The sequence below is a fragment of the Coenobita brevimanus genome, chromosome 111 (genome assembly GCF_032717465.1).
Source record: "Coenobita brevimanus isolate Jiangsu-jjx chromosome 111, ASM3271746v2, whole genome shotgun sequence".
In the NCBI taxonomy this organism is placed as follows: Eukaryota; Metazoa; Arthropoda; class Malacostraca; order Decapoda; family Coenobitidae; genus Coenobita; species Coenobita brevimanus.
In genome coordinates, this window is record NC_137064.1 from 27,308,594 (window position 1) to 27,328,486 (window position 19,893).

The window sequence follows — 19,893 nt, forward strand, 5'->3', positions numbered from 1 at the left end:
ATTGATCCCTAAATATTTTTTAATAATATTAAAACTGTTTAGTGATACAGTATAAACATATGGTCGTTAAAAATATCGTCAGTAAATTTATACATATGCATTAGAATACTGTCGCCTGCGGAAATCTCTTCTCTATCATTAAATTTTATGAATACAAAATTCCTGGTAACAGTCATATGAAGAAGACTATCAACGCATCTCTATACTCTGGCCTTTATCTACCTACTGCTCTTCCACACTCTCCAGTTTTTCCTCAACCTGTCTGTTTACCATAATTCTTACAATTCACCACCAAATAAATTATATATATATATATATATATATATATATATATATATATATATATATATATATATATATATATATATATATATATATATATATATATATATATATATATATATATATATATATATATATATATATATATATATATATATATATATATATATATATATATATATATATATTCTGTGTGTGTGTGTGTGTGTGTGTGTGTGTGTGTGTAGGTTCTCACTTTTACCTGATAACCATACACCCACATATCACATTAATCAAGAAACTTCACACTGACTAGGTTATATTCAGCAAATCCACGTGTGCTATCGTGTCATTTACTCATATCTGTTCCAACTGGCCCAACATTAAAATAAATAAAACAGAGATTCTGGGTGTGGTCATTCGGGAGGGTCATACAGTAATCATATATTATTATCAGTGATCATTTTCAAACTACCATGCGACATAGGGTATTGGTTTTACACTTGATCAGTCTCATTTTATAAGGAATTACATTGGCCAGTAAAGGACAGCTGGATTTATAACCACATCAAAAAATATGTGAACTTCGTATCCTATTAAACACTGAACTTGCGACTTTTCGACGTGGTTTACGTGAAAGTCCACTGGGTGAGCCTTCATGACATAGTTAATACAATATATAATAGATATATTGCATAAATCTATGCTCTAGTATAACTTAATAAACTGATCGCTGGGAATCCGGTATGCTACCATTAAAAACAGATGCTCCTACAGTGTAATCTTATAATGAACATTAAAATAACTATTTTCTTTTGCAAGAAATAGTTATTCATAAAATAAGGATTCCATATCACAGTTTTATAATACTTCAGTGTTTGTCTTCATATGCTGTTTCAGGTTTCACCCTCAAAACATAATTATAATAATATAATAATGTAACATGCTACAAATATATAAACAACCTAAGTAAATACTAAGGTGTGTGTCATCAAGTGTTAAAGGCAAAGATTACATATCAGTCTTGGCCGTCCTTAGCCACGAATGCACACACCCATATTACCGTTATGACACACATTTCATACTCACTATACTCCCCCCACCCCCACCATACGTATTGTCCCACACCCACACGCACACACACATGCTGTATTTGGCATTCTGTGTACTGAATGAAATCCTGCTTTGAATTCTGTCGTTCCAAATGTAAATAAGCATGTAGAACTAATATTAATAGCATGGTGATTAACACTGCACACTGTCAGGCTGGCAATACTTAAACAAAGGACCAAGACTGTGACTTGTACGTGAGAGCTGGAAAACTCCCACAATATGCTTCATAGTTCCATATAGGCTGTTTATATTTTCCATAAGAAATGGCTGTTCATCAGTATGTTAAGTTTAATTATTTGACATAACTGGAGGAACAGGAACCTCTGCAGTGACACTACAGCTCACCACCATAGCTATGAGGATTGGAGGTGTCAGCGGCCACCTCCCCACTAACTGGTATCCGCCACTGAACACACGATTCCCTTTCACATTAACGAAAATATCAGTGTGGGTCTGGCTACCCCATGACTATTACTGAAACATAAACTATGCAAATAAGTATTGATTACTGGTTAACGTAATCCGTAATGTGAGGTGGTTATGTATTGCACCTGTATTTTGACACTATTAAATTTTAGGTAAACATACTAAATGCAACGTCATTACGCATTAGCACAAACTGATAATGTGTGTGTGTGTGTGTGTGTGTGTGTGTGTGTGTGTGTGTGTGTGTGTACTGATAGCCAGCTGAGGAGTTTAAGAGAGAGAGAGAGAGAGAGTCGAGGCGGTGGAGCAGGGCATGTTTTCCGCTAACTAGGGAGGGGGTATCCTAGTCTGTAATCGGGTCTATATAAAGATAATAAAAGTAAATAGGTTTATCATCAATCAGGGCACAGGATAACATTGACACGTTGATAACTATACTATAATGACTAAGAATATATAACTGTTGGCTACTTACTCCCATACTCCCCCCTTTCCCCCTACATCGCGCCATTTCTGGGTGAACTTGCCCTCTGTTTCTGAACCACAACTCAACCTGTATCGTGGTTCACGCTACAAGGCAAGAGAATTATTTTATATAATTCAGACTACAAATGGTATAGTGCACAGCCCATTATCCCAATCACATAATATTTATTAGCCTATATCATAGCATAATACAATGGCCACATAATATAATTCGGAGGATGAAGCTTAGCAATTCGAAAAAATGTCGGGTATGTACACACACACACACACACACACACACACACACACACACACACACACGGGCGCGCGCTGTTGCCACGTTAGCCAAATCCCTCAACCAGGTGGTCCAGTCGGAAATCTTGCCGACTGTACCTCCTTATCAACTGACTTTGAAGAGAAACGGGACTGAAGGGTAACAGGAAATTTCCATGAGGCGAGTCACCCAAAAATACCACTAGCTGAAACTAATCAACGGGTATGCCGGCATGTAGGTAAAGGCATGACAGTGTTCATCAAAAACTGTACCGTATTAATGGACGTCCGTCATCTGAGGAAACCTGTAAAATTTCTAAAAATGGACATTACGAAAATAGATTACCGGCTCTTCGCAAATGCAGGTGAAGCTTGTAGCTCGACTCCTTAATAAATCCCTGAAATCACTACTAAGGCAAGTAAGTCACTTGTTATCAATGCACCAGTGTAGCTTTTCCACTTCGGGATGGCTGAGATTTCGCCTTTTTTTGCAATCCATTTCCCCCTACCTAAAGTGTAGAATAACAAAATGCCACGGCACTACATCCTTCCTATTGCACTTCCTGGTGGCTAGCATCATCTTCGAAAGTTAATCTATTGTTACAGCTCATCGTTCAAGAACGAGGGAAGGGAATTATAGGTCTAGTTAAAGTAGATCGAGTATAATAAACGAGTTATGAAGGCTGCACTAACCGACTCATTGGTGAGGTCGTGCACGGTGCAGTCTAGCGTAGCAGGTGCCCCCAAATAGACTTCAGTGGTGGCATTTGTAGCATCCAGGTGTGGCTCAGGGGCCTGGTGGTGATGGTGGTGGGTGTGGTGGGTGTGGTCGTAGTGGGACTCGGACACACTCACGAATCCCAGGGTCCGGAGAGGAGCCACTAGGAGACGCAATGGGGAGGTGCTGGATAAACCCTCACCACTAACTACCCCTGAAATAAATCGAAATAAGTTAGTATAACTAGAACAGTGTTACCTGTACTTGCAAGACCTTCCAAAAGGCACGGCTAAACTACAAAGAAATATTTATTTCATATTCTGTGGCTGCATGGCATTAATGAGGTAAGTAAATGGGGAAGGAGTGAGAGAGAGACAGAGGGCGAGGAACAATTAATATGTCTCCACTCGCTTCTAAAACCGCACTGAGAGAGAGAGAGAGAGAGAGAGAGAGAGAGAGAGAGAGAGAGAGAGAGAGAGAGAGAGAGAGAGAGAGAGAGAGAGAGAGAGAGAATTTCCCGAGCTAGACCTTGATCGATTATATAAAGAGTGAAACAATGGTTATTGATACAGGAGGGGACCCAGTGCAATGTGCAGGTGAATGAGACAGACGAAAGTAGTGTGGGGGCTGCAGCACCTTGGTGCAGTAGCGAGAAGAAAAGTAAATATGTAATGGACGTGAAGAGTAAAGTGGCCCAAGGAAGTAAGACGCTAGTACACTGAAGACCTTGCTGTACTATAATTGATGTTTGAGAACAGAGGCTACACGATGATTGCATGACCAGTGCCCACGTTAAAGTGTGGATGTGAGACTTCGTAGACCGTGAGTGTAAAAAATCAGGGGTGAGAGTTCTTACAATGAGAATGTTAAGGAATGCAAATGATGCGTGTAGGTTGGGTAGGGTAAATATGTAAATTCGGGAAAGACACGGAGTAAGGAAGTTTATTCATGAAACGGTAGAAAGGCGTGTGCTGAGATGGTATGATCACACTAAGAGAACGGATATTAATAGGTGTATGATAATAGTTCTAGGCTATTATCACATGAACAAGTGTAAAGGCAGGAGACAGCATCGAAGGACTAAAGGTTGCTAAATATGGTAACAACATGTGTAAATAAGCGAGGTATGAATGTTGATATAGCAAAAAATATGTCAAATATTCAAAATGCGCCGATGAAGTACGAGTATAGATACAAATGAACGTGACAGGGTTGCGCCTCATCCAGAGTTGGGCAGTTAAACTTCACTCCACGCTCCTTCACAGTTCACTCTCCCCTCCTCCCTCCCCCCTCTCTCTCTCTTTCTCTCTCTCTAACCTGTGCCTTCCATCCTTCCCCTTCCGTCCTCGGTTTCTTACTCAATTTCTCTTCTTTGTTTTTAATCTTGCTTTTGACCTTATCTCCTCGCTTTTCATTTCTCTGCTTTCATATTTTTTCTCTATGTTCTATTTCTTCTTGTTCTTTCCTAATTTTTTCTCTTTTCCCTCTCCAATAAAATTTTCTTTTTTCTTTTGTCACTTTTTTTTTGTTCCCTCCCTCACTTTGTCTTGTATTTCTCTCACCTCCTTTTACTCATTCTTGTTTTTCTCCTCACCCATAGTTATTTTTCTTCTTTCCCTAATGACTTCTTACATTCCCTCTGTTTTTTTCTTGTTTTCCCTACTTTATCTCTTAGTTCTGTTATTTTCGCTGTTCACTCATATTTTCTTTTTGATTTCCCCTCCCTTTCATCATAGTTTTAGCTTGCTTTTCTCTTCCTTCTTCTTGTTTCGGTCCCTTCTTTCCTTTCTCCCCGTTCTTCTCCCTCTCCTTTGGTTTTATGCCCCTCTTCTCATTTTTTTTTTTTTTCGTGATCTCTTCTCTCTCATACCTTTCAGCCTTTTTCTTTTTTTTCCTTTTCATCATGCCTCCCATTCTCTCTCTCTTTCTCTCTCTCTCTCTCTCTCTCTCTCTCTCTCTCTCTCTCTCTCTCTCTCTCAGTGTTCCCCTCTCTCTTTTCTCTTTGTCTGCCTCTCTCTTGCCTCCATGTCTTCTCTCTCTCCTTCTGCATCTCTCTGTATTTCTTCCGCCCTCTCCTCGTCTCTCTCCCTTCTGTTTGTTGTTATTATACTCTCGCTTGTGATACCTAGCCCATAGTACTGCTTTGTTCTTTGTGTTTTTTGTCTTTCCGTGTGTCTGTGTATGAACATATCCTAAACAATTTTGATCCGAATAAACCGAGCTTGGTGGCAGGGTTGAGCCTCACCTCACAGGATGACCTATTATTTTTGAGAATAATGATCAGCTTACTTGGCAGTATCAACTTTTAACATTTTAAATCCTATTTAAGTCATACTTGTTACACTGGTTAAGGTTAAGGTACGAATGAAGTGATACGGCTTAAAGAACAATCAGTCGAAGGGCCAAGGTCATAGGGCAAGGGCAAAGGTCCGATTCTATAACTCAAATTTTCTTATTCAGTTTCCTCCAAACTTTGTGAAACGGTTGAAGGTCGGTAGAGGATGAAAAAGATTTTTGGGAATAGATCAATGATAAAGTGAAGGGGGGAAGGTTTAGCTCAGTTTTAATTCAATTTGGACCGAACTTAATAGAAATGATCAGGGGTGGAAGAGGATGAAGAATTCGTTTTCAGAATAAATGACAGAAACTCAAGGTCACAGGGCCAAGGCAAATATTCAGTTCTTAGACGAACTGTATGACATAAGAGTTGCATTCTTTGGGTGATTCTTACTTATTTCTCTCTCTTTTCCCGCTTAGCATTTTATGTGTTCTTACCTTTTTATTATTCCCGCTTTTTTTTTCTCACTTCTCCATTCCTCTGCTCCTTCCTGCCTCTCTCTCCATTTCCCCCTTCACTCTTTCCCTTTCCTCCATGTCCTCCTTCATTTCTTCCTTCCCACTCCCTTTCCTCCGTATTTCCATTTCCTTTCGCCTTCATCTATGCCTACTCTTCCCCTTCCTATTCCTCTTTCATTCTTCCATACCTCCTTTTCCACTACCACTCCCTTCCCTCCTCCTCCTTCCTCCCCCACTTTTCACTTTTCACTCCCATTCTATTACTCCTCCCTCCCTCTATCCTCCTACTTCATCCCCCTTGCCTCCCTATTTTCCTCTCCCTCGCCCTTTTGTTTATCTATATTCTCCCCTACCCATCTTTCCTCCTCTCTTCCCATTCCCTTCCCTCCCTCCCCGCCCTGTGTGCCTCTCCCTCAGTAAGCTCCTTCACCTTAAAACTCTCCTTTCCCCTACGGACACCCCTCGGTTCCCCACTCTCCTAAGCCCCTCTCTTCATTTACTTCCCTCCTGCATCCTCTTCCCTAAATCCTCCAATGTTCCTTCGGCAATATGCCCCAGTTGTTGCTTGCAGTATTCCTTAAACTATAATATTCCCCAAGACTTGCTGTACTGCCCAGTCTTTCCCTCCAGTATTCGCTAAACCTCACCGTATTATCTTGTATTTCTTTACAATACATGATTTTCCTGTTTCATTTTTTTCTCCATTTATTGTATGCAGTAGCCACCTGTCTTTCTGCAGTATTCCTCACATTTAAGCCATGCTCTTGTGTTGTTTAAAATTTACCTTAAATGTAATCAATGTTTTTTTCCCTTACAGAAGTTCCTAAATCTAAGCAATATTCTCTTACTTCCCTTACAACATTCCTTAAATCCTCCAGTGTTCCCTCGCTCTCTTGCATTCTCTTTACCAAATCCTATAATATTCCCTTTACCTGTGTGCAGTAGTCCCTGTCTATTCCTGCAGCATTCCCAAAACCATAGCCCACCTATTTTTACAAAGCCGAGTTGTTCATGTTTTATATTCCCTGTCTGTGCTTCCTAATCTAAGCAATATTGCTCTGCCACGCCTTTCCAGTATTTTCTAAACTCTTCGCTGTATATCAAAGCAGTATTTTCCCATCTTTAACTATAATATTTTCTAAATTCTTAAACAAATCTTATCCATCCATGAGTATTGTCTGTGTCTTTTCCCTCAATATTTCCTGAGCTTTGCATTGTTCTCAAAACCCTCCGGTATCCCTTACCTCTCTCAGCAAGCGGTATTCCCCTTGTCTTTTCCTAACGTAACCTCTAAATCAATACAATATTACGTAGTTGTTTATGCATTATTCTCCAAGCACTAAAGAGTCCCTGTCTTTTCTATCATCCAGTCCTTTGCTGTGTGTGTGTGTGTGTGTGTGTGTGTGTGTGAGAGAGAGAGAGAGAGAGAGAGAGAGAGAGAGAGAGAGAGAGAGAGAGAGAGAGAGAGAGAGAGAGAGAGAGAGAGAGAGAGATTTATAATAATCTGAAATCTCTTTCCCATTGTGGTGGTATGATAACTGCACGTTTAATCCTAGCTTTTAGTTTTGGTTTTCCGTTAAGATGTTGACATATCCACCACGCCCCAACAGTTACGGTGGAATAAGAAATCTTCATATTAGTAACATCTCTTCTTAATGAGTTCATCCTCGAACAACACTGCTCAGTTGCCCCTCCCATGCTGAGTGCTGGTGGGAGGTTTCGCTGCTGTGACCTGTTGTTCATGAGGGGGCAACTGGTAAAAACATCACCCATTATTATTATTATTATTTTTTTTTTTTAATAATGAAAAAATGAAAATAATTTTTTGCAGAGATTTCAATACAACCTACACAAGGCATCCGAGGAGCCCAGGTTCTGTGTCCTCAAGGCGTTCTCTTTATGCCCACCTTTAAAAAGAAATAATTGGGGGGGGGGGCCGTTATGCGCTTGGTTAGGTGTGCAGGGAGGTGGAGGTATGTGCTTGGTCATATGGAGGGTTGCAACGGCGTAGCATTGCTTTCCCTTACACACACAAACACATAAACACACACACAAATTTATATATATATATATATATATATATATATATATATATATATATATATATAGATATATATATATATTGTTACATATTCCCCCTCCCCTCTCCTGTTGTCTTTCCAGCCATATTTCCTAGACATATGTCTGCATCCTCCAGTACAAACCCTCCTCCTACTTTTTCAGCAGCTGCCCCTACCAAACAGAGTGCTGTATCAGATCTCTATCTATCTGTCTGTATTCAGTACCCACCGTTGCACACTTTCCCTCTCCCCCACTGTGTCACCGGCCGCCCCCTACCAGACTCGACATAATCCACTCGACTTTAATGTGCGTGAGTCAACTGGAATTACCCAAATGCTCCCTACCTCCCTTGGTCACGCTTGCAAAGAAGGTCACTGCCGAGCCTTTTTGCCAACAGTTTTTTCTCATGTGAGTACAGTTGTCTGGAGTTTGATAGAAAACTTTTTTTCTCATGTGAGTACAGTTGTCTGGAGTTTGATAGAAAACTTTTTTTCTCATGTGATTACAGTTGTCTGGAGTTTGACACAGAAAACTATCTTGGCTGTAACACCATCGTGAAAGTAATGATAAGGACTGGGTATTAATAACACTGCCACGAACTGGTTAAATGTAGGATATTATATCAGCATATCAATATTAGTCTATTTTTTTTTTTATGAACATGCATAAGGTTTCGTTCGTTGCCTGAGACAATTATATATTCACAACAAACCATTTCTGTATGTGGATAAAAGTTCTTCCATTTATATTGTTACCACTGTCTTGTCCTACTTCCGTCAGCAAAATGGAAGGGTTATAGAAATTTTCAATATGTGATCATCTCAAAGTCCATATTGTTATGGCCTTTGATCACACTCACGAGGAAAGAAAACTTTTAACGATTACTTTTTTTTTTTTTTTTTATTCAAACATCATACGCTTGACTATGAAGGTTGTCCTGGATCGATTCATACTTCACCAAAAAGAGGAAGAGTTACTTTTGGCTATCACCGTTCTTCCGAAGAGAAGATCCGGTAACACAGTAGACTTAATATGGGCTGCAATATATATAACCCTTATAGACTGAGAATTTCCTCTGTGCTGACTAGAACGCCTGGATATATTGAGAATAAAAAACGTCTCCGATCGAAAAAGACTGACGATTTGAGGACAGGAAATCACTCGTAAACTGAACAGGATCGTCGGACGATAGATATAGAACAGACAGGCCTAGGATTTCCTGGCCGTTTTTAATCCTTAGACTATAAAGTCCAAGAAAACAGTTAAAGGATGCAAAACCACTGTTAGTCTGAATAAAGTCGTCTTTTATAATTTTATAGCTCATACCTTAGTATGGTTAGTTCTTTTACTGCGTAATGAGTCACTCAGATGGATAAATTCTGTTTGATTTGGCTGAGTATAGTAACCAAAGTTATACCATCCCTGTGAAAACGTTAAGTGCGGTAGACCTTCTTAAACCTATTACTTTGTAAGTCTTGTCTCAGTGGAGTCAGCCAGATCAGTACACCAAATTTTTCACCATCCAAGTAAGAGGACTGCAGAAGCTGCTGTAACGCCTTTTACGTAGGTTTTCTCGACAGTGTAATATATATAAGTTATACCATTTCAGCGAAAAACGTGAGCCCTTCAGTGTCATGACATCTCTGGTATATCCTTGCTACTGCCACACAGTTTCATTCAAGGGAAACTCGTCAGATGTGGTGACGTCCTTGAATATTATGCTGACGTAAAATAAGTTGTTTAACACGAGAGACTCTCTAAGGGAAGGTGTTAAGTGGTGTCAGCACATAAGTACTGTTGTTACTGAAGGTGAAATATGAAAAACGTAACAAGAGGTAAATATGATACTTCGAGGTGCAACGGTCCGAGACTAGACCAACCAACTCCTCATGGCGGCAAGAACAGGCCAGAGAAGAAGCATCTCAGTACAACTGCAACCCCACTCCACCACAGAAGGGGCTTGGGGGCCACCCTTCAGCGGGGGCGGTCCTCAGGGATCCCACCTTGCTGAAAGCCTGGTCTAAATGGAAGTGTACCACTGTGCACGGATTCATGTTTCTGGGAAAAATGCACACCCACGCCCACATCCCCCCACTCACCCCCCCACACAAAAAACCATCTTTGTCTCTTTGTCTGTCTATCTGTATGTGGCTGTGCATACCGGCATTCCCGGAAGCCCTCCAGACTGTCCCACAGGTCCCCAGTGTGCCTAAAAACCTGGTCCACGCGGAAGTCTACCACTGTAAACTTTCGTGTTCTTAGGTTAAAAAAAAAAAAAAAAAAAAAAAAAAAGGACTGACTAAGTCCTTGAGGATGACGCCCGGATGGATAAAGGAGTCCCTCCCTGCCTAAAACCTGATTTGGGTTGAGATCTAAAACTGTCCAAATTTTCGATTTCCTTAGTAAAATAAAAGTGCCGTCCATAGCAATGTTTGTGGGACACCTGGGGCTGCTCCTCTCCGTGAGGAATGGCCCTCGGTGGTCCCACATTGTTTGGTGTGGATGGAGATTTACCATTGTGCAAAATCTTGTGTTCCTAGGTTGAAGAAAAATATGGCTTGGCATATTGGTGTTGCCTGGGTCCCCTGGAATTGGAGTGGCCTTTGAGGCTCAGAGCCTAAATACAATCTTATTTTGTTGGAGGTTTCCAATTGTGCAAAATTTCGCTTTCCCATTTAAAAAACAAATGCTTTTGTCCCCTTGGAGCTGTCCCTTCGTGGAGGGCAAGACCCACCCAGTATGAAACCTGCTGCTGGTGGAGGTCTACCTTTATGCAAAGTTTAGTTTTTCTAGGTTACCCCCCCAAAAAAAAAAAAATAAATAAAAAATAATAATAATAAATAAATAAAAAACGTACTGGCATTGACTGGGAATCCTGGGGCCTTTGTAGTCCAGTCTTGCCTAAAAATTGATCCTAATCGAGATCTACCACTATACAATTTTTTTCTTGAGTAAAAGAAAAAAAAATTGCCGTGCATCCTGGCAATGACTGGGACCCCCAGGAAGCTAGCTGTGGGAGGTCCCACCATGCATAAAGCTGCTCCATGTGAAGGCCAATCACCACGCAAAATTTCGTTTCACCAGGTGCTCCCGGACACTCTCGGTTGCCTGAGAATGTGGTCTGTGAGAACCACTTCCTCTTCCTCCACTGCATCCATCCATTACGGAGAAGTACCGTGCGTTGCTCACCCACTTTGTGGAGTGATAAACAGAGACGGGAGACAAACAGATCATCATCATCATCACCATCATCATCATCATCGTCACTAGTTCTTACTCAGACATGAGACGGGAGGAATCGGGCAGATATATTGGAGAATATGAGTGTCTCAGGTGGTGGGTGGGTGTTGTCAGTGTTGGTATAGCCAAAAGTCTCCCTGTCTTGCGGCATTCTGACCCCTACGTCTCGAGAAGGATGATCTTAATCTGAATAAATTGTTTGCCGTAGCAATAATATTAAAAAGACGTCCTTGGCTTTAAGGTTCAATGGAAATTGTTTTCAATGGGCTTACTAGGGAACGAGGAACATAATGGCTCCCCCTGAGTTCTGATTATGTATTTTTCTCCCTTAGCAAAAGATATATGGAGTTAAAAATTAATTTGGGCAAGGAATTAACGAACAGTTAGCGGTTACAAACTGTGTGATGAGAAGGGAAGGAGACAAAGGCTGTTTCTTGTGGAACATGTTAGTGTGGCGACGGATTGGTGTTGTTTATATCTCACCTTCCCCCCCTTGGAATATATCACCAACTGCTGCACCCAAGTGTCTGACTCCCGTCCCCTCTTCCCCGTCCCTTGACATTTCCCTTCATGACTTATTCCATCTGGCGGACCAACCCTGCTGCCTCCGCCAGTAATCTCAGCTTTTGACAAAATGACGGATAAAATAAGCCATTATGATGTCAGCTGTAGTCGGAATGTACTCTGTGAACCCCTAGAATAAAGGAGTTACAATTATATCTATCTACTGTATATATCTATCTATCTATAATATAAAGTTTTATATGTCTCTTTGCATTTGTACTCTATAATTTTATGTATTTATTTGCCAATTTCTTTTAATGATGTTCCAAACGCTCACGGCCTGTGCACTGCATCCCAAAGAAAAGTAAAAGCAAAAGCCATGATCGACTAATTTTCAGATGACTTGAAACATTTGCTTTTGAAAGACTAGATATCAACGGAGGGGGAATAGAGTGACCGAGAGAGACTGTCCTTGAGCTGACCAGTTGTGTTGCATGGGCAAGATCATCCTGTTCTTTAAAAATATATACTGTACCTTTTTACATCTAGATTTTATCCCTAAAAGAACGTAATGTGTGAATAACGTTTACAAGGAAATTAGGAGGAATGTCGCATTATACTCGTATTTGTGGATTCCTTTACATTTCCGCTGAAATACCAACCTGACCTAACTTGACCTGACCTGACATGGCCTGTATGAACTTATGCTTCGCGTAACCTAATTAACCGAACCGAACAGAGTCTAATCTAGTTTAGCCTGACCCAGCTTCATCTCAGCCTAATTATATTAGGCTGACTTGATCACTAACCTAACCTTGCCAAGACTAGCCTAGTCTTACCTCACCTAACTAAGGCTACTTGAACTTAACCGGACACAACATTAACTCACACTGCCTGACCTGACGCAACCTAAGCTGACTCATCCTGCCATGATACAACTCATCTTGGTCTGATGCAAACTGACCTGTCGCAGTCTGGCCTCATGCAACCTGGCCTGTTGCTAACCTGACCTGCTGCTACCTGATCTGATGCTACCTGACCTAATGCAATGTGGTATGATGCAAACTAGCCTGATGCAACTTGGCCTAAGGCAACCTGACCCGATGAAACCTAACCTAAAGTAACCTGGTCTGATGCAACCTGACCTGACCTGACACAACCAATTATGGCCAAAATCAGAGCTAATGCAACCCGACATGACATAACCTGACTTGATGCAACCTTGCCATACGCAACCTGACCTAATGAGACCTGATTTAGTTTGACCTGAACTAACCTACACTGGCAAGGGATTATTTGCACAGAAGTAAATTATCTCACTTATTATAATAAAGTACTTAATTAAATTATGATGCTAATTTGAGTCGTTGAGCCACTGCATTATACTAATTAGCTATCCATTTGTAGTCATATTTTAATATATAAATATAGTTACTGATGATACTGAAGAGAGAAATCAGTTAAATCTGTTAAAGACTGTTTAGTACTTGGTTAGACAAATACTATACAGTATAAGTTATACATACATACATACCGGTGTGTATATATATATATATATATATATATATATATATATATATATATATATATATATATATATGTGTGTGTGTGTGTGTGTGTGTGTGTGTGTAACATATATAGAATATATAAATAGAGACAGACAGACAGATAGACAAACATATAGACAGATAAATAGATACAGATTATAAATATAGCTATAGTTATATAGACAGATAGATAAATAGATAGAAAGCAACTTAATTACAGGAAAAAAGAAAGTGGAAACAGTAAGTACTGTTGTGTAAAAATCTTTATCTGTGTCTGCTCTCCTATCCCTTCTCCCATCCTGCCTGTCGCTTATTTTACTCTTCTTTATAGTTCAGGTGGCTGTACTCTAGTGGTTCCCAAGCTTTTGTACACTCTCACCAAAAAGTTCTCGAAACCTGTAAGCACCATGCATTCTGAAAAATAGGAACGAAGAGTTTAACAGCTCTCAATGTGTGTAGCAGATGGAAGAGTTGAGGCTCATATCCCACGCCTTTGTATAATCATAACATTGTTTCGTCTTTGTCTCTCGATAATCATAATTCATAGCCATTATAATGAAGTGCTGAAATATCGCAGTATTAAATACTCAGATTATGCCACCGTAACATAACTAGGTGGTTGTTTTGACGGGAATTTATTACCTCAGCACGTTCTTTCTCTTTAGCTGGAGAAAATAGTCTGGTGTTAGCCGAAGCGATGTTACTTATGTATCGCTGAGATTATATTGGGATGTCGGCTTATTTGAATGGCTTATGATACAGGAGTGGCGCATGGTCCCTTTAAGAGAAATGTTTACATCGTCTGGCGTTACATTAGATACGTATCTCACATGTGTCAGCTGAAAAGATAGTTATTGGTCATACTATTGTCTCTGGTGCGCACGAGTACACTTCTTTGTACAATTCTTCAACTCTTTTCACCATCCTATCTCTGCATTTATTGACTTCGCCGTTTTTGTCTTTCAGTGACATAGTCTTTGCTATCGTAGTGCCATTTTACTTCTGACCTGTTTCAGACAGTTCCCTTTTTTGAAGGTGTCTTTGATCTGATTCATGTTTCTCATTTTCTTTTCTTCTCTCTGTCTATGTTAAGATTATTCTTTCCTCGCTTTACCTGTTTCATCTTGTTTTTACTTTCATCTTTCTTCTTTTCATGAGCTCGAGGATCATTTTTGAATATTTGTTGGCTTTGGTTGTATTAGCTTTCCTTACCATCTCTGCTGATTCTCTTAGCAGTTTTGTTAGTCTGTCATTCAACTCGTCATTGTCACACTCGGCATAACTTAGACCCTGAAATCTGTTCCTTATCTGTAACTGAAAAGCAGCTTTGTTTTCGTTTACTTTTATTGGGCATATCTTTTAATTTTTAATAAGCTATTTTCTTTCTTGACTGAAATTGAATCAGGCTGTGCAACCCACCATTCAATGGTCACTTCCTATATTTACTGTGTTGATAACTGTGACATTTATGATCGTGTTATTCTTATCTTATATATATATACTGTATATAATATATATATATATATATATATATATATATATATATATATATATATATATATATATATATATATATATATATATATCTTTTAAACTTAATAAAATTGTCTGGAAATATAAAGACTAAACAATCGTGGTGAAAGGGTTAAAAAGAAAAGAAAATGGGTGTAGGGAACAAACACACTTGAGGCTGAAGGACGTAGGGAGTGAGTTGAGAGACCAACTTAACCAGACCTCAGAACTGAAAGGATAAACGAGCTGAGCTGAACGGGATGGGGGAAAGATCGAGAGAGCTGAAATAGGGAGGAAGGAGGGAGTGATCGAGAGCAAGATTTGATGGGGGATGTGGGGAAGGATCAATGAAGTTAAAGAAGAGGTTAGGAATCAAGAGAGATGAGAAAAGGAAGGAAGAAAGGAAGAGACTGAAGGAGTTTAAAGGAGGCAATCGGGAAAGATCATGAGTGTTAAAGGATGGGTAGAAGGATCGAGGGATGAAAGGAGGGGAAAATGAGGGAAGCTGCTGAAGGAGAGGAGGGGAAAAGACTAAGAGATTTGAATGCCCGGAGGTGAAGTGATGGAACTGCAGGAACGAGGAGTGACTGAGAGTTGAAGAGGAGTAAGTAAGTGATCAAGGGAGTTGAAAGAGGAGTGAGTAACTGATTAAGAGAGTTGAAGGGGAAGTGAAGAAGTGCTCCAGGGTTGAAAGCGGAGAGGGAAAGTGCTCAAAGGCCCAAGAGGGGGTGGAAAGAAAGGTCTACTTGCCCAGGGTCGTGAGCTGAACGGGAGGAGAGTTGAAGGAGGGAAAGATTGCGCTAAGGAGGGAAAGGGCTTAGCTAAGGGGGATGGATGAAACAAAAGGGGGAAGGATCGAGTTTGAGGGGGAGAGGATCGAGCTGAAGGAGGAAAAATCTGCGATGAAGGGAAGAGGATGGAATTAAGGAGAAAGGATTGAGCTGAAAGGGAAGGAAGGATGACGGAGCTGAGCAGAAGATCAAACTAAAGACGGAAAAGATCGAGATGATGGGAAATGGACTGACTTGAAAGGGGATCGATTAGTTGAAGATGGGAAGGAATGAGTTGAAAGGGAAGGACTGAGTTGAAATGAGAAAGGAAGAATGGAACTGGCCTGAGAGGAATGACGAAAGCTGAAGAGAAGCGAGACTTGATGGGGGAAGGGATTGAGAACAAACCCACTCAAGGCAAAGAGTTATAAGGGGGAGCGAGGACTAAAAACGGGGGATCGACGGTAAAAACGGGGTGGGGTGGGAAGCAGAATTGAAATGAGAGAAAGAGAGAGAGAGAGAGAGAGAGAGGGGGGGGGGAAAGAGAGCTGAGAGGTTAAACAGAGAGCTAAAAGAGAGGAAAGGACCCGAAACTGAAAGGCAGATGGGACTGAAAGTTGAAAAGAGTGAGGAACCAAGAGTTGAAAGAAGGGAGACCTGAAAGGAGGGGCCAAAAGTTGAACAAATGTACAGGAAACTGGAGAAGTGAAAGGGGGAAAGAGTTGAACGAGAGGGTGCTGATTACTGAAGGGGTGGGGGGAGGCTTGAATTCAGTGGAGGGGGAAAGATAGAGCTGGAGGGAGAAAATGATCAAGTTGGAGGGAAAAAATTGTTAAGAGAAGTTGAGGAGGAAGGATTTGGTGAGTTAGTATGGAGAAGGACTGAACTCATCCAAAGTCATGAAACGTAAACAGTGGATGGGGAGCTACAAGAAGAGACTGAGGGAAGGAGGATCTAGAGAACTGAAGATTGAGAAGATTTAATGACCGAATCACTCAAGGACAGGAATTAGAGAGAGGAAACGAGTGTTGAAACGGTTGGAGAAGGGGATAAGGATAAAGTTGAAGGGGAGGGTAAAGGAAGTGAGCTGAAGGATCGCGGTGAGGAGAGGATACAGGTAAATAGGGGAAAGGATCGCCATGAAGGGGTAGGAGGAGAAGGATCGACTTCATAGGAGAAAGAGGTTTAAGGTTAAACTCAGTGTCGAGAAAAAAAAAAAAAAATAGGTAGGGAGGGGGGGATCGAAATCGTTGAATGCGTAGAAAGCAGGATCGAACTGAAATGAAGAGGAGGTGGGAATAGTGAACCGAACTGGAAGGGAGTAGTGGCTTAATGCTGCAACTCACCCAGTGCCGAGAAAAACAACAGCAACCAGAGGACTCGTCTCGCCGCCCACCGCCCGCTCATCCTCCACCCCTGAAAGAGGAAGGCAGCGTCAGCGAATTTTGAGGGCGAGATCACACGGATGGTTAGCGAGAGTGATGGTGGCTGCAGGAGGGGAGAGGGCAGAAGGAGAAGGGCCACTTCTACCGCGGTCTTCCATTTAACCTTCTTTACCGTCTCTGTCTGACCTTTCCCTTCCCTTCCTGCTAACCTACAGTATATATATATATATATATATATATATATATATATATATATATATATATATATATTTATCCTTTTACAATACTTCTGTTTATTTAAGAAGATATATCTCCCAGAACATAAAACCTCGACCATCAAGCTATGTCAGAAATTTACTACTTGACCACAGCACTTTTGCAGTAGTTGTTGCGTTATGGTTATTGGATTTGCCATTGCTGATACGAAGATTTTTGTATCGACACCCTGCACTAGGAGTAAGTATATAGTTTACTTCGATCCTAGTAAAAGACTGACTGTAATCAAGTGGTGAACACTTACTATCCGTGACACTTGGTGAAGGATACTTAAGTACTGTAAGTGTTATGTATCAACGGTGGTAGGTCCCGATAACCCAGGTTCAACAGTTCTTGGAAACGTTCTCCCAAAGTTTTTTTTTTTTTTTTCTTACAGTAAGCTGGATAAAGCAGTTAAACTGTCTAGATCGACATTAGCAAACTCTAATGGTTTGCCGCTCGGAAACAATAAGAATGTTGAAAAATTTATTCATGATGACCTAGAAATATTATTTCGGAGCATCTGTTGAAGGATGGCCTCGATTCATAGATGTCCGAGCATTTTAGTCGCTCCTCATGAAAGATTCTTCTTCTCTCGACTCCCCACACTTCCATATTCAGGATACTCTTCAACCTTATTTCTCCACTTTGTTCCTGTCTTCCTCTCCCTCTCCTTTTAGATACCCCACTCTCTTATACATTCTTAGTCAGCTTCTTACTCTCAGCGTTCCATATGACGGCACAGTTTCGAAGCATTTATGTCTGCTTTGAGAAACAACAGGCATATAATAGCAACGCGAGTTTTTATTGTTCTTGTCAAAGAAAAATTAAAAAAAAAAAAAAGAAAATCCTCATTGCACCCAGCCAACTAATTATGCAACACCCATTTTCATACGGTATATTTCCCCTGGCTCCCCCACACCCTCACCACAGTACCAGCTCATCTCATCTATCTCCTTCCTCACGCCCATTTTTTTACACACTCCAGATATTTTCATTCTTGGAAAATATTTTGAAATAAACCCAATTCCTTAATCTTATAACATCTATTTTCACGGGGCATACTTTCCTACCCCAGTCCCACCGTCAGTCAGCACCACAGCCCAGCCCACCCAGTCCCTTTTTCACCGCGCTAAAAGCTTTACCTCCCTTTGAAGGCTGCATGGCACAACGTAGGTTGTAAGTCATTAGGCCTAATATGATTCAGTTCCATCCACTGTTTCATTTTTTCATACTTTAGCTAACAGACACATAAAACACAGAGAGACTGGACTACACATATAACCCTCTCTTGATGCACATATGTATGTAGATAATAGCAAGAGCACTGGATCTCATGAGTGTTACGACAATCCTATTATCCTCAGTCCATTTCTCCTGCATCTGTCTCTCTGCCTTCATCATCGCATCTTCTCTGCCCCCCTCACTCCATCCCTCCTCACTCAGGACTGGCTGAGATGAAACGTCGGCAGGATGGACTGCAATGGTGGTGGGTGGCAGGCCATGACTAGATAACAATACCCGGGAAAAATGAATGCCACTGCTAATTTATAACGTGGCAGTCATTTTTGTGATTTCACCATATCAAAGTAGATACTGGTGTGGTAGATTGAGAATGGGTGCTCGAGATAAGTTGGGATGGTGGTGGATGGTGGGATGCCTGTGAAACTATATATATGCCGTGGAGATGGAGGTTGTAGGATGGCTTTTGAAGTGCAAGTCATCGGTGGGGAAAAAAAAAAAAAAAAAAAAAAGAAGAAGAAGAAGAAGGATGGGGTTTGTGAAATGTGTGTGTGGGATGGGCTAAGACGGTGATGGATGGCGGGGTTGGCCGGGCCAGGTGTACCCTGAGGAGATCGGCGTAGTGTCATTGATGGTAAGAATGTGCGTCAAAGATTTCTTTAGATGGGGAGTGGGAGGGACAGAATGGAATGGTGAGGTATGGGGGGTGATAACACCCCATTTTAGATCGGACTTGTGGGCTGGCCGGTATAAGCTTACGGATAGTTTAATTCAGAGCTCTCTCGAAGGAGGGTAACTACTAGAAAATTCCCTAAGTACAGGTACTGCAAAGACAAGAACAACAAGAACTAGAATACCGATAACATAATAGTACTCGTATGCATGCTCGAATCTCACACTCATGCGTCTCATAACACAGGGAAAACCTAATTGAATCAGTCTTACGGTAACAACATCAATAACAGGAAAAACTTCCTTTAGGTTACACTTACTTTGAGATCTAGTATATAAGCTGGCAAATGCAATGCGATTTTTTTTTACTGAAGGTAGCACTTCAGGCTAAAAGAATTAATTTAGTAAATCAAATTTATAGCAAAACAAGCAAATTAAATATGCTTATGGCCGAAATTTAACTTCCCTCTACGGAAGGTCCCTCAGGCAGAATAATCTCTTTTGGTTGTATGAATAATATTAACGACGTCATCGTGCTGAAGGGGTTAAGGATGAACAGCCCAACCCAGCCACTCTGTCCTACCTTCCAGTAACATTCAGCAACTGAGCATGATTTTTGTCCTACTGATTAAACTTCCTTGTGTACTTAAAAC

At 40.8% G+C, this 19,893-nt stretch overlaps 1 protein-coding gene across 1 annotated transcript in view; it reads right to left on the bottom strand.

Annotated features, from left to right (window-relative positions):
• The window catches only part of LOC145417855 (uncharacterized), a 109,671-nt gene that overhangs the window by 38,433 nt on the left and 51,345 nt on the right, over positions 1-19,893 (bottom strand). The window contains exon 2 of the mRNA XM_080286474.1: positions 3,232-3,470. Within this exon, the coding sequence (XP_080142600.1) occupies positions 3,232-3,470 (239 nt within the window). The remainder of the gene's footprint in view (positions 1-3,231; positions 3,471-19,893) is intronic.